At 30.9% G+C, this 20,972-nt stretch overlaps 1 protein-coding gene across 1 annotated transcript in view; it reads right to left on the bottom strand.

Annotated features, from left to right (window-relative positions):
- LOC129231246 (huntingtin-like) overlaps nt 1-20,972 on the bottom strand; it is a 231,271-nt gene that overhangs the window by 115,555 nt on the left and 94,744 nt on the right. The window contains exons 23-28 of the mRNA XM_054865524.1: nt 19,345-19,562; nt 16,484-16,610; nt 13,039-13,208; nt 2,350-2,498; nt 915-1,051; nt 669-785 (exon numbers count right to left, since the gene is read on the bottom strand). Coding sequence (XP_054721499.1) covers nt 669-785; nt 915-1,051; nt 2,350-2,498; nt 13,039-13,208; nt 16,484-16,610; nt 19,345-19,562 — 918 coding nt within the window. The remainder of the gene's footprint in view (nt 1-668; nt 786-914; nt 1,052-2,349; nt 2,499-13,038; nt 13,209-16,483; nt 16,611-19,344; nt 19,563-20,972) is intronic.

Here is a 20,972-nt window from a genome sequence, read left to right as displayed (position 1 = left end):
ATACAAATTGATTCAAATTGTTACACTACAATCTATGATAAGAGGAGTGAATTTAATTTCAAAGTTAACAGCCTACAAGATTTTTCATCCTGTTTAAGTAAAAAGAATTTGCAATCCTGTTTCCCCATTTAATCAAGAAATTTCTCTACTAAAAAACAAACTTCTCAATAAAACTTCCCAATAATCTGTTTGAAAACATTTGCTCAAGTATAGCTTTTGATGAACATTTTGCATCTCTTGAAACCGTTTAGGTCAGCAAACGTAGGATACAACTGCAGCCAACCATTTGATTGGATGGTTGATGTGGAAGTTTTTTTGCATGTGGTAAATGGACGACCTGCATGGAATTTGGACTGATACTTTTGGACATGGTCTTTTTTATTGTTTATAGTTTAACATGTACTGCGTTTAGCCCAATGTTATTTTTAGTGTATATACTGGAGCTTAAACAATCTCTTCATTGTTTGTAATTTAATTTTTTGGTCTTTTGACCATATTTATTGAATCTTCTACTGCTGATGAGCTAAGGATTCAACCTTTCAACTATTTCTATTAATTTTGCATCATTATTATTCTTAAAAAGTGTTTAAAACTTGTTATTTTGCTTGTGTATTTATAAATATATATATGTATGTATGTATTTATTGAAATCACAGCAAATGAAATACCTGTTGCCTAGACAATAAAGGAAGAACAACATCAACTATTTGACGAGATGTTTTACGCCATTTATCTTCACCTTCTAGCCGACTATGACGAACAACCATGCAGAACAAATCCAAAACCTAACCAAATATCAAAGAAGCATAAAATAATTACAAATTACTAGCTTTAACATTTAAAAAATATACTCATGTTTAAATGCAGCAAAAGGTTTTTTGATTTTACTAAACCAAAATGTTGTTATGAAATACCTGTGGGTAATACACGAGCTTGAATAAAGTAGAAACTATTACTTCCCGCTGTGCATCTAATTCTTTGCCTTGATCCATTTTGTTCATTGTCCTTACAAGAAATAAATCTTCAACAACAGGTTGCAGAGCACGAACAACTGAAAAATGATATTTAATGAAAAGAAATTAAAAATTTTATACTTAAACAAAATAAAGCTGCTTTTTAAAAAATAGCCAGCTATGCATGCACGGATAGGTAAAGAACTTAATTACACACCTGAAATGGGGAAAACATTTTCTGAATAAAAACTTTAGAGGGTAAGTTATACTACTCATTGGTATTTTCAATGTGAACAATATTTAATATACATGTTTCAATTCAAAATTGTTAAAAGCTACTATTAAGAACATTTTTATGAAAATTTGTTGCTATAGGTGCTTTTTTTTAATAACAAAAATTCTTAAAAGATATTTGTGTCTAAAGAAGATTTTAAAAAATCACAATAACACATTAATTCTCCTCGTGGGGTTAATAACAGTAGTTGTAAATTCGACCAATAAATAATAAATAAAGAAACTTAGCCACTTTGATCAGAAAAGACAGTTAGGAAATCAAATTTCAAAATGAAAAATTATACCAAAAATGCATTTTAAAAATTGCTATCTAGATATTCACTACGAAATGGAGATATAAACAACCTCAATAAACATTGGCTGTAAATGTATGGGAGTTTACCAACCCTTTATAGTACGAAAGTTTTTTTTTTTTCAACTTATTTAACTTTTGAACACAAAAAAAGAACAATATGCAAAATGTAAATTGTATTTTTATTTCTTTTATTTGATTTTTTAACACTAGAACCACGGTACTTTCGATATTACCTAGAATTGCTGAGCAGGTCATTTTAATCCCAGATTCTAAACCAGTAAAATATGTGCAAGCGCTTAATTTTGTTAACTAAATCATTTTTAGAAGTAATTTTCGACATTTTGCAGCATTTGCAGAAAGTAATTTTGTGTAAAAATATATTAATCAACTTATTTTTTTTTATTGTACAATTTAAAATGTCATAGCTTTGAGTATAGTGACATGTCTAACAAAATAGGGCATAAATTTCCAAAGTATAATGGAAAAAGTCTTAGGCAACTTAAACAACTTAAGAATATTGTGATTCATGCTAAAGGTGTGCACTTGGTGGCACATTCAGTCCGTTCAATTGAGATCAGAAAGGGTAAAAATTTTATGCAGTTTTTATGTATTTCATAAAAATTTTTAAAAAGTTAGCTAGGTCTTTCGGAAACATAATTGAAATAGGGAGGTAAAAAATAAAATCTGCTTTTTGCGTTGCAGATAATTTAGTTGTAATTTAGACACATAACAACAGATCAAGACAAAAATATGAATATCATCTCAAAAGACTCTTGTGAATGCAAAATGCAAAGCTGGGTACTTTACCATATTTTTCTGGTGGTTGTCCACTAGCAATTAAACCATCACACAATTGAAGAACTTTCGGGACTGATATTACAGGCTTTGAATGATATCGCTCATAAGAGAGCAATATTAAAAAATAGAAGATTTTTGGTATCAAAATATCAGCATTTCTAAACAAAAGAATAGTTTATAGTTACTACAACAGAAAACATTACTATTGATTGCAAGACAACAAACAAGAGATACCCCCCCCCCCAATACCAAAACCAAGATTATCTATATAAATGAAACAGAGAATGTACATGTGTATATATATGTGTGTACGTTCCCAATATAAATCCACAGTTTGTCGGATCTTGACCGAATTTGGCAGAAAGGTACTTGGGCACCCAAGAAAAAACGTAGGGGGGGATTTCAAATGCCAAAAAAGAGCCGAACCATTTGATTTTAATTTTAGGACCTGTAAATGGTGTTTTTCTATAATATGAAGGCGAAAAATTTATATCTAAAAAAAACGCTGATTTTTCTGCATCAGATCAAATTTGTTCCAATGTTCAAAGGCAATTAGAATGTGAATTACAGCTGTTTGCAAACAATTACATGCTAAAATGTAGGTAAGCCTTCAACTAGAAATCCATTGTTGAACAATGCTTTTATTTAAATTTATAGCGTGAAGAAAATCTTTGAGAAGAAAGATCTGTTGCCATTTTTTTCTCTAATAAGAACAGATAAAATTCCGGCTTTTGTTTTGAGTTATTTCCTGCAATCGGGGAATTTAAAAAAAAATTATTTTCAATTATTTTTCCGCACTCTGTCCGGAAATTTTACAGATTTTTTTTTGCTCAAACCTGATGGTTGAACCGTATCACTTGGCATAACTTTTATTTTCGAGGTAGACCGTGCAAAGCTGGGCGATGCAGCTAGCATTCTACCGTATTATCCCGCATTGTCCGGCATGCCACAAAATTCGGGGGTCACCAGATTTTCAATAACATTAGCCTGGTCCTTTCTGGCATGGCCGAAAAATCGAGGTTCGGAAAAATAAAAATAATACTGTAAAAAATATATGTTCAGCTTAAAAATAAATATAAGTTTTATAAATATCTTATTAGTATTAATAAACAGTTTAATTTTGTAAAAATATTTACTACCAATGCCATTTGTTATTTTAACGAGAAAAATATTGTTTAATAATGAATAATTTTATAAAAATTAAATTAAAACTAAGTTAGCAAACATTTAAGCAGCAAGTTACCACTCTAAAACCAGTGCTAAAGAATTCACCACAGCTATTAAATTAATAAAAAGTAAACTTACCTCTCTAAAAGAAATCTAAAATAATTTACTTAAAAAAAATATGAACAAATCGCAGTAACGGTGATTGCTTCTGAATTGTTTACTTTATTGATTGGCATATAAGTAAACCCATTAATTACCATAAATAACAAGACACCTACCACAAATAACAAGCACATATTTATGCAATACACAATTTTTTAAAAAGAAGGTTACTTTTGGGATTTATTTTTTCCCTCTCAGTGGTTTGCTTCTATTTGGAACTGAATGGGGAAATTTACTTTTGTTTGTTGCAAAATGAACCTCAAATTATCCGGCATGCCAGAAAATTCGAATTTCCAGGCATGCTGGTCAACCTCGCTTTTTTTGGACATGGCGGATAATGCGGGGTAATATGGTAATAAAAATGTCAAAAAGCGATATTAATAAAATGGAACCCTTCTGTCTGTAATAATGTTCAGCACATAAAACGTATGTTATTATGAAGGTGACTTAAGATTTGCTATACCTGATACAAAAATGATTAGGCAAAAGAAAGTTACGATTTGCTATACCTGATACAAAAATGGTTAGGCAAAAGATAGAGAGATATACATACATTCATCGAGTTTTTAAGATACATTTTACACTGATTAAATAATGGTGCATATGACATTAAAATAAATATTTTGAACATGTCTCAAGAACTTTTCCAACCTTCTTGAAATGCTTTTTTTTTTTCAATTGAATGGTTGATAAATGAAGCCAAAAGTAAATTCATTCAAGATGGGTCTTTTGTGATTCAACATTTTGAAATGTTCTAATATTCCTTGAAACAGTAACTATAATTTCCAGTTTCGGGTACTTTTATCTTATAAGTGACCTCTTTCAACAATACTCAATATTCCTTTTTTGAACATACTCGTTTTTTTTAATGAAAATTCTTATAGCATAAAAAGCTATTAGAATTAAAATTTTTGATGTCCAGTTAATCTGTATTGAAAGTATGACCAATCTGAAAATCTGTTTAGAGTCAACGTCTCAAGTCAATGCTCAGATGACTTTTTTTTTTAATGTTCACTGAAGATGTCAGCTACATTTGAGGTACGAGCTTTGTAATTATATTTAAAAGTGAGAATATTATCTTTTGTACTTTCAGTACATCTACATAAATGTGTGTTCATATGAAAAATTGTAAATATGTTCCAGCTGTATGTGAACTTTAAAGAAAATACAGTATAACTTTAATTTAACAATAACTGATTTAATGATTTCCCCAATTTAATGATACATTTCACTGGTCTGGATTTTACTGCATTGAATGTCTACGCTCCTCAATTGAACAATAACTTTTTTCAGTCCCTTGACAATTGTTAAATCACGATCATAATGTATGCTATTTAAAAAATAAATAATTATAGGCTATAATACTTTCGTTACATAGAGAAAGAAAATCTAAAGTAGTTTCAGAATGCTGAGATAACTAAGTACTATCTCTTTAGCATTTTCTTTCTCTTTCTATCACGTTTCTTATGTTATAACTTTGCTATGATGCTTTTTACTCTATGAATCAATCAATAAATTACACTAATTGATACCCAAGCTTTTACCAAGATATACTTCTTACCAAGCAAAAAATGGTCTATTTCAGCATAAAACAAAAACTACAACACTTGATTTTAGTTGTTGAATGATCTTATCCCCCATTGCTTATCTCATAGTTAATAACTAAGAAATAAAAAATAAAGCTGTATCTTTTACACCTGATTTACCAAAAAGATGAACTCAACTTTTGCTATCTCAATTATGCACAATTTATTGCATTGTTCACTTTAGACAGTTGAGTCAATTACTGGTGTACATTGCTCATACAACATATGAAATATTGACCAAGATATGTTCATTTATAAATACAAAATCATTGAATTATTTAAAAATTTATTCTGAGCCTATTCTGAGCTTCCTTAGTTTAAAGATATATTTTGCAGGAACTGGGGCTAAATTTCGAAATAATGGGAGGGAAAAGGATCTATTGAGAAAAGAAATTTTTGAGTTATATTTTTGGCAATTTTAACGAGGGGATGCTTAAAACTGCTGAAGGAGTTTTTTTTAATGTAAAAACATGAGTGCATTTGTGTTTTTATAAATATAATAACATTTGCAACCGCTTTTAAAGTTTTAACAGCCAAAACAGCAAAAGGCAAAGCAAAAAGCGACATTTGCATCAAAATCTTTTTTTCAAGCAGAAATGCAAGCAACAGTTTTATGAGAAACTATGTCCAGAATAAACATAATTACAGTAAAGAATTTAAGAAAGATTGCCTAGCCATTAAACTCTACTTAACTGAAATTTACGCAAGTCTTTTTTTTTTCTTTGCAGAAGTGCTGGATAATTTTTTTTCTTTCTTTTGATTATGAAACATTTATTTGTGAATGACTAATAGTAATATTAGTGCCTTAATACTCATTACCAATGAAACTTATTCTAAAGTGCTAATAGAGATATATTCTGAATATTAATTTCAAAACTTGTGAAATGATCTATATAACGTAAAAACCTGTATAACGCAAAGCTCTGGTCCTAAGGTGCGCGCGCATTATAACGCTCTTTTGCTGTATCTCCTCTCTTTCCCACATGCATAAATTCAATACATATTTGCTCTCCATTAAATGACAAAAACTACATGATTCAATCTCAAAACAACTAGATTTTCTCCAGTTGAAGAAATATCTTCTTCAGTATGCAATATAACTGTGACAGGGAAATTGTAGTTTTAGTTTTGCAGTTTATTATTCAAAATAGGTGGTACCACCATCATAGAGTATTGTACGTGTCAGTACAAATGTTGCCACTGAGGAAAATCAAGGCTTGCACTAGAAAATCTGAAGAGAGATCTCCCCCTATCTTATTTTGTTTAACAATTTATTTAAAATTAACTGAAGTAAAGAAGTTTTATATAATTGCAAGGAAATTTCTTTGCTTGTGATAGCAGGATTTCAAACACATAACTCTAATGTATTTACACAATACAAACACACTATGCATTCCCCCATCACACAACTCTTAACTTGGTTTATTCAATAATAAATAATTCTCAATACTCTTTTATAGCTAATTGTCAAGCTATATTTATAATAATTACAAATTTGTCCTTCAATATGTTGCTGTTCACAAAATCTAAAGTAAACACCACAAAATTTTAATTAATAGTTTAACAATAACTTAGTTTAACAATATATATTTATTCATAATTTTAGGAATTGAACACATTTTTTAAGGTTCTTCCCAAAGCAACAACCTCTCATGATTCAGACTTAAATAAACTGATAAGATTTTAAAACTTCTGTACACACTAGATAGCATTTATGACAGAATATTTGTTTAAAAACTACATTTTCATTACTTAAAATAAGTAACAAAAAAAAATAAATAAAAAAATAAAAACATTATAGCAAACAATAAACATGAATAATCTTTCTATCCATAGAGTTTATGCAAATTAAAATAATTCAATTATACTTACTGTAACTCATGACTTTTCTAGATGTTAGCAATAATATGTCATTTAATTTTACTGGTTGTGCAATGATAGGTGGTTTAATAATATTTCATTTAATTTTACTGGAATTCTAAAATCTAAGAAAAAGTTAACAAAATAATAATGATGCAATAAAAATCATAATACATAAATAAATATTTTAATCTACAACTTTTGATCATGCAATTTGTTAAATTAGAACTGAAAATGTAGGGGGAATTCCCAGAAGATAGGGAGAAGAGAACCAGTTTTAGTCTTATGTGTTAGTAGAAAATATCAACTAAAAACTGTTATAATAATTCTGCATATACACTAGATGACCAAAAGTATTGGGACACAATCAAAAATTCACATTTCTTAAGAAATAAGAGACTAATTGTTCTGTAATTTTTATTTTCACATAAAAGGTATACTCCAGCTGTCCTTTTCCAATAAAAATTGAATCTACTATTCACTTAGGGGACCAGCAACAAATTGGGACAACAAAAAAGGTTTTTTAAACATCCTTCATTGTAAATAACTGGGAATAAGCTATAAATTTCAGAAAAAAGTTAACGAACTATGTGGAATTTTTTTTAAATATTTTTGTGAAAGTACAAGATTGTCCTGTATATAATCCGTAGATTATCTGTTAAAGAAGTGTAAAAATAATGAGGTGCGGATTATACACTGCCGCGGGTTATCTGATTTTTTTTCTCAACAACACATTGAACCTCAATACTTACCTTGGTGTAGGATTCACCAAGAGACTGTTACCGCTGCCTGTATATTGTTTATTTTACATAAAATTGAATGTCTTCTGCTTCCTATAGGTATTTTTTTTACACAGCTTGATTGTCTTTTGCTGCCTATAATTTCTTTTTTTACATAGCTTGAATGTTCCTCTTATTCGATTCAGACTACGTAAAATGAACAACATACAGTTGCGGACAAAGCCTTCATTTGCACAACATTAGACCATTTGCTTCTTTTGTCTTGACTCTTTGTTTTTAAGCAATTATGGTACAATAGTCACGATTAAGAAGAAATCATTATTCTTTAAATTAATTTTGATTATACCTTAAAAGATGTTAAATAAAAACTTCATCATTTTACATCTTATTATCCGTGCATTATAAGCCGCTTCGGATTATATGAAGATTTTTTTTCTCACGCCGATTTTAAGACCTGTGGATATAACCACGTAGTGGATACGACCCTGCCATGCATAATATGCAGGAAAATATGGTACCTCTAATACCCACAGAGATATAAGCATTTCTTTCAAAAATAAAAATTTTATTTGAAGGTTTTTAGCTCATAACACGCAGAGTTATCCGTAAAATGTTACTAAACTTCCAGAATATTTAACAGCATACAAGAGAAACATAATAAAATTTGAAGTTGAAAGATTGAAAATTTCATGAAATATGAATACTTAAAGCAATTAAATTTGCACTGCACATGTGTGAAAGATAGCAATTTATAACCCTCATAATCCAAAGCCCAGATAAATCCTGTAACTCATAATAAAATTCCAGCTCGAAATCTTTAAAAATTAAATAGTTAGCAGTGATATAATGACCCGAATTTTAATAATTTTTTAATGGGAGATGAATCATGAAGGATTCTTAGCAAGTAATCCATTTTTATCACTAATCACTCTGCACGATAACAAGCAAGTGTTGTCAGTTTGCGAACAACCCCTTACGATTCGTCGCCTATCCAAGAAATATTGAAATTTGGCTCATCAGATTGATGATAACTTTTTTAATTTTAAAGATATCGAGCAGAAATTTTATCATGAGTTGCAGAATTTATCTGGTCTTTGGTTAATGAAGGTTATAAATTGCTATCTTTCATGTATGAGCAGTGAAAATTCAATTGCTTTAAACGTTCATATTTCTTTAAATTTTTAATCTTTTAACTTAAAATTTTGTTATTATGTTTCTCTGATATGCTGTCAAATATTCTGAAAGTAATGTTTGACGGGAAACTCTGTGTGTTATGTGCCAAAAACCTTCAAATAAAAGTTGTATTTTTGAAAGAAATGCTTATTTCTTGGTGGGTATAAAAGATAAAAATAAATTCTACACAGTTTGGCTTATTTCTAAAATTTATGGCTTATTCGCTGCTATTTACAATGAATGATGATCCAAAACTTCATTTTGTTGTTTTCTCCCTTTGTTGACAGTCCCTAAATGAATTGTCGACTTTAGTTTTATTGGAAAAGGACAGCTGGAGTGACAGCCTTTTATGTGAAAAAAATTACAGGGCAATTGGTCTCTAATTTCTAGAGAAATCCGTAAAAATGTGAATTCTTGAAAGTGTCCCAATACTTTTGGTCATAAAGTGTATATCTATAATATATATATATATACAGTCAACTCTCTATAACTCACAAAGTCCCAAGGGACCAGCTAAAACCTTTGAGTTATCGGAAGTTCTTTTCCGAGCCTTCTTAAAAATAATATTTATTTATTTTAAAGAAATAGTGCATAATAGATTGACTAAAACACATATAGTATTGACTAAACACATACAGGAAAAATTTTTTAAAGATAATAATTTTTATTAGCAGTGGATCTTTAAGTAGTTCTTAACTTCATCTTATGTAGTTTTAACTACTTTTATGTTCTAGGTCCAATTTCTTGATTTTAGTTTGTATTGCTTTTAAACATCTTTCGCAGGGGTACAAGTGGACTCAAGTTAAATTTTCTGAAGACGGCAAAATTTTTGGAAGCTTGACCCCCTCCCCACTCCCCCGTAAAAACTCTTCAAATATGCATACAAAAATAATTGAAATAAACCTTTTTATATATTTTTTTTTCAATAAAATTTTTCAGTTTTAGAATGTTGCCAGAGGAAAATTTTTGGAAACGGCAACCCAAAAGTTTTGGAAATATTGAACATCTCAGATCATGAACACCCCTGATCTTGTGTCAATTAGTGCAATTTTTCAAAAAAACTTTTTTTCAATTTTTGCCAACTTTTCAAGTTTTTCAAAGATCAGTCTCCAATGAAATTTTAGGTCATCAGCCATGGCAAAAAGCAGCCCAATCATATACTTTTCAAAACATCTTGCAACACTGTGCACATTAAAGAGCAGCACTATTGTAAATAAATTATCCCTCTCCTACAAGCTGATAAGCAAAACAATGTGTTAAAGGAGAAAAAACTACTTTTTTCTTACTTTGGCTGCATTTTTATGCATAAAATGGAAATGAAACCTTCTTAAAAACTTTTGACTTCAAAGAAGTACATTCGAGATATAGAGACAACTTTGTATTGAAAACACTAAATTATTTTGGGACCAAATGCAAACTTCGAGATAAAGGAATATTCGAGTTATAAGGCTTCGAGTTATCGAGAGTTGACTGTATGTAATAAATCATAATGTCTGTCTGTGAATGTGTTAACGACGTAAGTCCCAGGATAGGTAAGGGTTTTTAAAAGTTTGTTTTAGACACTCTAAGCTAATGTATCAGAAAAATATTGCTTTGATCTGATTGTAGAAAATTTAATTTTGAATTTGATGGAAAAAAATTAGTAAATAAGATTGTTAATTTCAGTGAATTCTTGAAAACACACTTTAAAATGAGATTTTAAAGCAGCTTTATTTTTTTTACTCACCCAGCAAAAGGTTTAAAAGTTTATTCTTAGATCCTCACACAAGCTTTGAGAAGGTCAAAACATTTATCATTCTTTAGAAACAACAGTTTTTGAAAAGATGCATTTTTGTTTAAAAATAATTTTTGAAATAAATAACAAGATTAAAATTTTGAACAACTGTGGATGAAAGAAGCTTTAGCTGTTCTGTTACCTACTTCACCATCACATATTTCACTTTGAAAATTGAGGAATGGTTGCTAATTGCTACTATACTTCCCATTTTATATATTTCTCTTGTTTTATTTATTTTTTAGAATAATTATATTGATAGAAATTGATATCTATGGAAATCTTCTTAAACCCAATGGGGGAGGGGGGGGGAGATATATTCAACAAATGTTTGTCTTGAAATATTTTTTTAAATAGATATATATATAGATTGATAAAAATAAAGAGATAGAGACAGATAGATATAGAGACAAATATATATACATACAGGTAGTTATCAAAATAATGGAAACACTAGAGATTCATAAAGAATTCCTTCTTAGTATGGTGTAGGACCATTTTTGGCATATAATACAGCTTGGATTCACTAAGAAATCGATTTATACAAGTGCGGAATAATGTTCAGCGGAATTGTATACCATTCTTCATGGAGATATTGTGAAAGCTCTGGGTGAGGCGCTGGTGGAGGATATCCATACCGTATCAATTGCTCGAAAATAGACCAAAACGGCTCAATTATATTAAAGTCAGGTGACAGTGCTGCCCAAGGCAGATGTTTAACTGAATTCTCGTGTTCATCAGACCATGATTAGACAAGTCCCTCTGCATAATTAAGTGCATTATCATCTTGGAAAAATCCATCTCTTTAGGGAAACGAAATGGTCAGGTCAGCTAAACTGCCTCTCTACTTGTCCCCAGCGATCCTTCCTTTCAGGGTTACAACAGGTCCAGCGAAAAACCACGACATGGCTGCCCGTATTATGACAGATCCTCCTCCGTGCTTGACAGTTGGAAGGAGAGAATCACGATCATACGCTTGTGCTGGTGTCCTCCAAACATGTACATGTCCTGTAGTTGGGAAAAGTGTTAAAAACAATTCGTCAGACTATATTACTTTCTTCCACTCATCAATTAACCAGGATTTGTGAGTGTGGCACCACAGTGGATGACATTTACCATTAACATCTGTGACAAGTGTTTATAATGGTGCCTTCTAACTGTAATCACTCACACGGGTGAATCTAGATGATGATTGAGTTTTGTAGTCACTTTTGCTGCTGTTGTTCACTTTTTGGACCTTAGAATCCACTTCAATATTCATTGCTCTCTTTCACTGAGCTTCTCTTTCTGCCCACTATTTTGCTTAACCAAGTTTGTCCTGTGGCGCTCTGTGTATGCTGTCATGACATTAGATACTATACCTCTAGAAACGCCAAAAAGTTGAGATGTTTGTTAAACTTGCTCCAGCTAGACACACTCGAACAATTTGGTCTTTTTTTTAAATTTGAGAGGTTTGATTTTTCACGTGTCTGAAAAAAATCCAAGACTTCCAGAACCTCAATTAAGCTCCCATATACAATCAGAATACATACATTGCTAATTATTAAAAAAAAAAAAAAAAAAAAAAAAAAAAGATATCTAGTTTTTCTTTATTACATACCAAGCGCATTCAAAAATGTACTTTTTTACAGGTGTTTCCATTATTTTGATAACTACCTGTAGATTGGTAGTTATAGAGAGATGTAGAGATAAATTACATAGATGTATGGCAAAAATACAAATATGGATTTCAGACCACCACCAAATTTATTTAGTAAGATGCCTAAAGTGAATTTTAGGTGCAAAAATTTCAGTTCCAGAAGGAGAGCTACATAAATTATGCTACAGTTGCTACTATATTTTTTTTAAATCTTAATTATAATTTAGTAAGTTTTTTTTTAACGAAAAGAGCTTAGCTTTGGAAGTACTTTTTGTACTTCTAAAGTAAAAAAGCTACACAATGTAGTTTAATATAAGTTTATTTACAGTTTAAAGCACATTAAATGCAACAGGTACAAATAAGAAAATTTTTTTTTGAAAATTAGTAAAATTTGAGGGGATTTTAGAAAGCATTCACTTAATAGTTAATTAAGCATAATTAAACATAAAACGGTGGTGTAACTTTTTCTTCTATAACATATGAACAATCCAACATTAGTACAGTTTAATAATGCTTGATACTGTGTTGTTTTCTTTTTCAGCATGTCTTTTTACTTGTTTTTTACCTTGTGTCTAGACAAATATATAGAAAACTTACCGTATCTGACCTTCATCTATGTAATCAAACTGCTTGATAACATAACCAATAAAGATCTGATCAGCATCAAGTAGACAATAATTTACTCGCAGTTGAACTAACTGAGCAAGTAAATCTAAGACCTGGCACTGAAGAGCAACATCACTAGCCAAAGTATATTGTTGAAGAGCCTAGAATATTGATATGTTGGATATAATACAAATACTTATAAGAAAATCAGAGAATGAAATAGAAATATATATACATAATGAAACAAAGTTCTAGCATTTGATTTTATTTAAAATACTTCTGTCATAAACTTGTGACTAGCAGATGTTGAATTTTTCATGATTTTGATTTAAAAAAAATTTTAGCATGATTTTGCTATGATAAGCCTGAATTACAAAACTATTTTCAAAAAGTGTGAAGACGGATTACACACAGCTTTAGTAGTTTTAAGTTGGCAAACTGTAAAAACATGTTATAAGCAATATCATGTTAAGAGCAAAAACTTTAATTGAAAAATACATAAAAATAACTGTTATGTTTGTAATTCTGATGCTTATGTACATGGATTTTGGATACAGCAGTTTCATGACAGATTAATTCATAAAGTTCATTCAATCTGTAGATATTGAATACCATTTTTTCCCCAGATGTAAGCCAATTGCATATTTTAACATGGTTAAACATGTAGGGTTGGTAGGGGAAAGTGATTTACTTCCCCCCTCCAAATAATATATATGTATATATATACATATATATATATATATATATATATATATATATATATATATATTAATGGAAACATGGCTTTTACACTTTTGTGACACTGATCATATCACATTTCCTCATAGTGATTGGTTATGCACACATTTGTGCTTCATGTAACTTTTTTCTGGGTCACAGAACTTATGTCAATTAAATTTTCTGAAAAACACTTTTTGGAGAGTTCAAGCAACATTTTACAGAGAAATGTTTTCAGAGAAGTTTTTATAGTATTTTTAATGTTCATAAGACTTCTACATATAGTTTAACCTAAAGTGCAATGTTGTATAGTTTAACCTAATGCAACAGCAATTTTTACAGAAAGTATTATTGACTGAACTGCTAAAGCTGTGGTGACTATGTATTTTTAAAACTTACATAAAAAAAACTCATAAAGTATTATGTAACTTTAACTTTGGAAGTTGATGATGAAAATGACAAATTACTACTAAACTTGCAAGGAAGAATAGAGATAGCAACACTTTTTACTGGCCTGATGAAGATGCTGTTAGAATAATTACTGAGGATGAAGTGATAAAGGTTCTTCTTTAGCTAACTTTACATAGACACAGTCATTTAGTGTTTCCAATTTCTTTCTCAATTTATAGTTTTGGCTAATTTACAATGAATGACATTGGAATTAGTGACAATGAAGTGATATTGATTTTCCTTCAGCCAACTTCAAGTACATGCTGCCTTTAGTGACTAAAAATTATTTTTCAACTTATTAATTGCCAATTTACCAAAATTATTCTTAATTAACTATATTATGGTTATTCAACACTGTTTTCTATGTAAAAGTTAAATATATACCTATAGGCTTTCAACAAATTTCACAGATGTAATTGTTTTGCATTTTGTTTCAAAATTTTCTGTCTCACAGATTTATTTAAATGACAAGATATTTCACAAATGGATGAATTTACAAAAAAATATTTCATACTACAAATTTAAACTTTTTCAAGTACCCCTTTTTTAGATGTCCTTACTTGAAATTTAAATAAGAGGTGGGTGGCCCACTTACCCTTTGTATGTGGTAAATGCGACCCATATGATGTTTTTAAAAAAATAAAGGTACAGATGAGATATACCCCCCCCCCCCCCCCATTTGGCAACATCTGATTTTTTACACAAAATTGAAATATTTCTTCTCGCCAATGAGGGGATAACTTTTTAAGCATGGTATCCTTGGCTAAATAACCTATGTTTGGGAACCTGAAGGCAATCTTAGATCTGTTCAAACTTGTTTACCTGTTAGTGGTCCAGAAAGCTTATTTTGTGTTGGTTTAGATTCAGCAGTTGTGTTTTGATAGATAAATATTAGAAAATGCCAGTTTAAACTTGACCGTTAATTAAAAGCAAAATCCAACTTGGGGTGTGTCTTAGTAAGGCATTGTTTCATATGTTGTGTTTCAGACTGAGTGTGAGGATTTATACAACAAAAACGTAAGTTTTTATTTTAGAATGAAAAAGAAAAAAAAAACTCTCACTTCTGAAATTCTTTTCTCAAGATTTTTATAAAATCTTGAGGGTTTCTTGTAGTTTTCAACTTTACATTTACTGCATGTAAATTTAACAAGAAAAGTACAGTTATTCTGTTCTATAAGTCAATTCTTATCGATGCCAAGAACTAGTGAAGCATATTCTGTAAACGTGCCTCCTTTAGGTAATGAATTTCTGAAAATAAGTTGACTCTATGATTTTATAAAAATATGAAGGTGTTATTTTATGTAAAATATAGTAGATATTTTTAGCAGGTATTTTGAAAGCATTTCTGGATAGCAAATTAATGTACAGTATTTTTGTATTGTTTATGTTTGGGATGTTCTGTCGAGACATTTTTATTTTTCATACATCAAAATTTGAATAAATAAGCGTTTTTTGGCTGAAATAGTTATATTTTGGGGATGGCTTCTGCTTTAAACATCGCATATTGAATCACTTTGCTCTTTTTAATAGAGTATGAGAATTGTTTTTGTTCAAAGAAATGCATGTTAGAAAATAGCTTTTATTTCTATTGGCACATTTTTTTTGTGAGCTGTGATAATAATTTGTTAATTTAAGCATTTTAAATACCTACTAGTAATTTTTCTTTGTGTACAAAAACTTTTTAGTTTTTGGTATTTTTGAAGTAAATATTCGCAATGTTTTTTGCTGTGGTTTTATGTTGTTTTTATATATATTGTCTTCTGAAGTGCTTTGATCATGTTTTTTTTATTTGAATTCTTCCTGTTGGCGTTAAAAAAGCATCACTAAAAACAATGTATGACATATGTTGTCATACATCGTTTTTTTGGTGACCCTTTCTTGGCGCCAACAGGAAAAGTCGCCAAGGGAGGGGTATATGACATTAGTTCCAAAATAAACATTAAAAATTTGTAAAGCATTATTTTAGAAAATAATGACAAGCTTTGTTAATTATACAGTTCAAAATCAAATAAGTCTTTTTATTCCTCTTAAAACTTTTATTTAAGGTTTCAAAAACAAACTGTTATAACAATTAAAAAAAGGGGATCCCACTTATACCAACCAACCCTATATAATTTCATTTAATTTGGAATTCACCCTAGTAATATTATTCATATAAGAGCTGTTGTTCAAACCTCTTTCAATAGAAAATAATTTTTCTACCTTAAAGGAAAAAAACTTACAGGTTTCAACAAGAAAAAACAAAGATTAATTATAGGAAAATACTTACACGAATAACTACTCCTTCAAAAAGTCTAACATGAGCAGCAAGACTAGTTTTATCCCCTTTTGATCCAGATTTTAAAAGTCCGGGCAATTTATTTCTGCCATGTTTCACAAAATTAAGACACCTGAAACTAATGATGTATTTAAACATTAAAACCTGATCAGGAATGACATAATTTTATGAAAGCATCAAGTAAAGAAGTACTTGATTAATTAATAAGCTAACTGAGCATTAGAGTGGAACGAAAATGGCCTTAAATTTTTTTTATTTATGTATTTATTTTTGGTTTTGCCGTGGGGGAGCTGTAATTTAAGTTCAAAAAGAATAAGAGGAAATTTTGTTGCTTTACTACATCATCTTGAGATTGCCGCCATGAGCTTAAAGTTTGATAATAAACTAAATTTTCATTTAAAAATTAGATTACTTTTTATGGTTTCAAACTACATATGTGACAAAAGATGGTAGTAAAAACATTTTTTAAGCATTAGATTAGGAAAAAAATATTAGTTGCAAAATATAGTTTTAAAAAAAATCTTAATATAAAAGACATTAAAAACTCCATTTTTACCATTTAAAGTATCCTTAATGATTGTGAATCATGCGGTTAAACCTACATGATGTTTGTGTCTACTTTTTTGATACATTAAACTGTTTTTTTTTTGGTTTTTTTTTTTTGTATCAAATAATGGCATGCTCTCATGTAAGTCAAGTTTCACAACTCTTTCTACTGCTTGCATGTGACAAGGGATCCGTAGAAAGTCTATAACTGGGTCCACTTGACTTTCTGATTGAGCTTCTGATGCTATTCATATAAAGTCTTTGAGGGAGTCCCCAGACATGTTTTACCAAGGGAAGTTCAGTTATGCTATTTCACCCCAAGAGATCGTATCAATGAAATCTTTGCCAGCAAGTTTATTTGTGGAACTTTAAACTTCCTAACTCCGCCTCTGCTTTCTGCTGTTGCTTGCAACACACCTCGTAATCCAAGTTCTCTTACATTTCTGCACTCATTGCATAGCATAGACAAAAGTAGAATTTCTGTTGCTGCAAAGTATCAATTTCTTTGTATGACCGGGTCTATAATGTTCAGGATTTATCTTTAAGGAACCCGGGAAAACTTGCTCACTCCAGATGTCTTACATTTGAAAACCCCATACTTCAATTGTACGTGGCAAATGAAACTCTGACTGAAAATCTCAAGACTCTGGCTCGTACATTGTCGAAGTGTATGTTCCTGTGTGATCTCACGTTAAGTTAAAACCTTCATGAACTTACGGCTCTAAACAATTAATTGAGCTTATCTTATGTTCAAGATATCTCAACGACACCCATATCGAATAAATAGTTCTGATCTGTACTTACTTATGTTCTCAAAAAGAGGATGGTTATTTTCAATAGGTTGGAAAGTAACCACAGAAAGATTAGCACAGGTTTCTAGCTGTTGCCCTATTTTGCCTTTAAATTCGTTTCGTCCTTTCGTTTTAGCATTTAAATAACAGAAAAGGTGGCGCAAAGGCAGCTCATTTAGATTAAACAAACTAACCATTGCAAAGGTCTTCCTATCGTAATTTCTATTAAAGTTATCACACCGTAACTACTTTCAGTATTTATAACAGTTTCATCACATCCAATAGCTGTAAAGTTCAGAAGAGTTGTGGGTTTTTTTCTCTATCTTCAATAAACTCAAATAGTATACTTTTTGCTGTGTCTTTACAGTGGCAGATGAAGGCGTCAAGTGACCTAAAATCTTTTGGTTCTTCTACTAACATGCTCTTCTTAAAACAAAATTTTTGTAAAACTTTGCTCCTTTCTTTTCTTGTATATTTGTTTCGTCTTTTCGTCCATCGAAAATCAAACCTCTATTTTTGGTTGTCTGACTAGGGCTGAGATCTCTTTGATTTTTTGCTCTTGCAAGTCCAATTTACTTTTGAGGTCATGTCTAATAAAACAGTAGCATATCATTACATCTTCGCAAGTACATAGTAAAACTTCTTGCAAATCGCTAAAGCTTCCAAAAATAGGACATTCCAACATTTGTCTAGTCTGCACTTGTTTAGATTGAGCCATTGTTACCCAAAACCAATAAAGTAGTTCACCAACAAATAAAATTTTGCTTCACTCTTTCAGATAGACGCTAACTCCACTGAACTCGACAAAGAGATCACCACCTAAACTGAGCTTGGTCCTACTCACACAAATCACTGCTGATCATTTTCATCCCATCTAAACATCCACTGCTGTGATGAACCATGCTCCCAGATACCAGTGCAATCGGCAAAAAGTGCATTTTTGCGAAACTTCTTTGCTTTGCGGCACCTCAAGACATAATCCGAACATCCAAAAAAATATTATTGTGCGGCCTTTTGAGCTTAAAAATTGCTTTTCGATAGTATTTGAAGTATAAATATAGTTTTGAAATTTCTATTAAAAAAATTAAAACGTATGAAAAATTGCAATTTTGCAAAACTTTAACTTACTTGCAGCACCTCAAGACGTGCTTCAAAATTTTTCATATTTTTTTCACATCTAATTTACAAGAAAAGGTTTCCGCGCTACGGTAAATTGAAAAATCGAAATAATTTTTCCCGTTCCACTGTACTGAGCATATTTTGCTTTACATACAAAAAACTTTAGAGCTTCAAAAGTTGCTATGTTGGTGTGACAAACATTTAAAAATATTAAGAATTCCTATTCCTGACTGGGTAGTCTAGGAGACCATTACAGCAATCAGAAGCTAACAAGATATGAAAAGATTTGCCAACATTGGAGAAAATAACCAAACAAAAAAAAATGTTTAAAAGTATACATGTGGAAAAATTCAGATTCAACTTGTTTAAAATTGAATGACAAACAAGAAATTTTACCTGACAAGATCAATTTCATTTGATGGTACACTTTTTATTGTCTTGTCTGCTAAAGAATGAGTAAAATCTCCATATGGATATGAAACTACTGTATGGTAAAGCCCAGGAACGGTTGAAGCAATTCTGCCAGAGCTGCTAAACTTACGATTCATTCCTAAAGTAAAGTCTGCATCTTGGCACACACTTACGACATTTGTTCCAAATAAGCATTTAAGAAGCTGAAATTTAGGAAAACAAATCAAATTTTAAATACACAACTTATAAAGTACATTATATAATACACTGTTTGACAATTGCTAAGGAATAAGTGATTTATGCAAATTTGTGCTTCAGCCAGCTAGCCAATAGAAATAAATTCAAGTTCAGATGGCCTGGTAGAGCAAGAATCATTATCTGTACAAAAGACTGTGTATACATGTTCAAGATTCGTACGAAAATTCACACTGTTTAGTGTTTAACAAATATAGTGTTGGATGTTGAAAAAGTTATTTTCTCTGAAATTCTGTTTGGTTCCTGAAATATTTAGGAGTAAAATGTCAGCAAGACATTATTTGAATACCTACGTGGTGGACCAGTGGTTGGACAACTGGAAGCAGGTCAAAGTGTCACCAGTGGAGCTACTGCAATGGGTGCATCAAAAAGTGCCATCTCGTGATTGAAGAAGGCCGCTGATTGTAGAAATGCTTTGCGAAAGCATGCCTGGGGGATTAGTGGTATGAAAACCACACCTTCAGAGGATCGCTATGTAGTCCTCGTTGCAAAAAGGAACAGAATTTTCACTCCTGGACAGACAGCTGTAAATCTTGCAATCGTTACCGGTACGGAAGTTTCTGCAAGAATCATCTAACAGCAATTAAATGTTGGTTTGTATGCACGGAAGCTCGTACCTTGCATCCCACTTCAACCACGTCATCCTGGAGAGGTATTACACTGGTGTAAGGAACATGTTGGTTGAGATCGGCAAAATTGGTCTAGAGTAATGTTCTCCAACAAATCTCGTTTCAGTGTAAAAAGGTATTCTGGTGACAAATTGCTCTGGAGAGCGTGGAACACGTTAAGCACAAAAATTTGTTTGAACGTTATCGGTATGGTCCAGGCATGATGGTATGGGCAGGCATCAGCCACAATGGCAGAAAAATGCTTCACATTTATAAACAAGGAAGCGTTACGTTGTAAAGGTATATGCTTTGTTTAAACCATTGCATTGTAGAGTTAGAAACGTGAATGGAGCAGTTGTCTTTCTGAAATATTCATTGGTTTCCACCAAGTAATTTTCCAAATGGAAGTAACTGTATTTCAAGTGCTTTCTGCTAATCTTTGGAACATTGACGAACTTTTAAAAAAGATACAATGGTTGTTTCATTGAAAGAGAATGCTCCCCACATCATGAGTGAACCTCCCCTTGTTGTCTGCTAAAATAAGTTTGAGGTTCCTTGTGAATATCGTCCCAGTAATAAGCCCAACCTTCAGAACTATCTAAATGAAATTTCTTTTCATCACTAGAAATAACACTTAATTATTCATTTGCCCAATTCATGTGATTTCAGGCCCACTGAGCACAAGCATCTTTATATGGTTTTGTAAACTTCGGCGAACAACTTATTTTGAGATAAACAAGAAATGCACTT

This window comes from Uloborus diversus, chromosome 10 (genome assembly GCF_026930045.1).
Source record: "Uloborus diversus isolate 005 chromosome 10, Udiv.v.3.1, whole genome shotgun sequence".
Taxonomy (NCBI): domain Eukaryota; kingdom Metazoa; phylum Arthropoda; class Arachnida; order Araneae; family Uloboridae; genus Uloborus; species Uloborus diversus.
The sequence above is the reverse complement of the archived record's forward strand: the minus strand, read 5'-3'. Positions and strand labels throughout refer to the sequence as shown.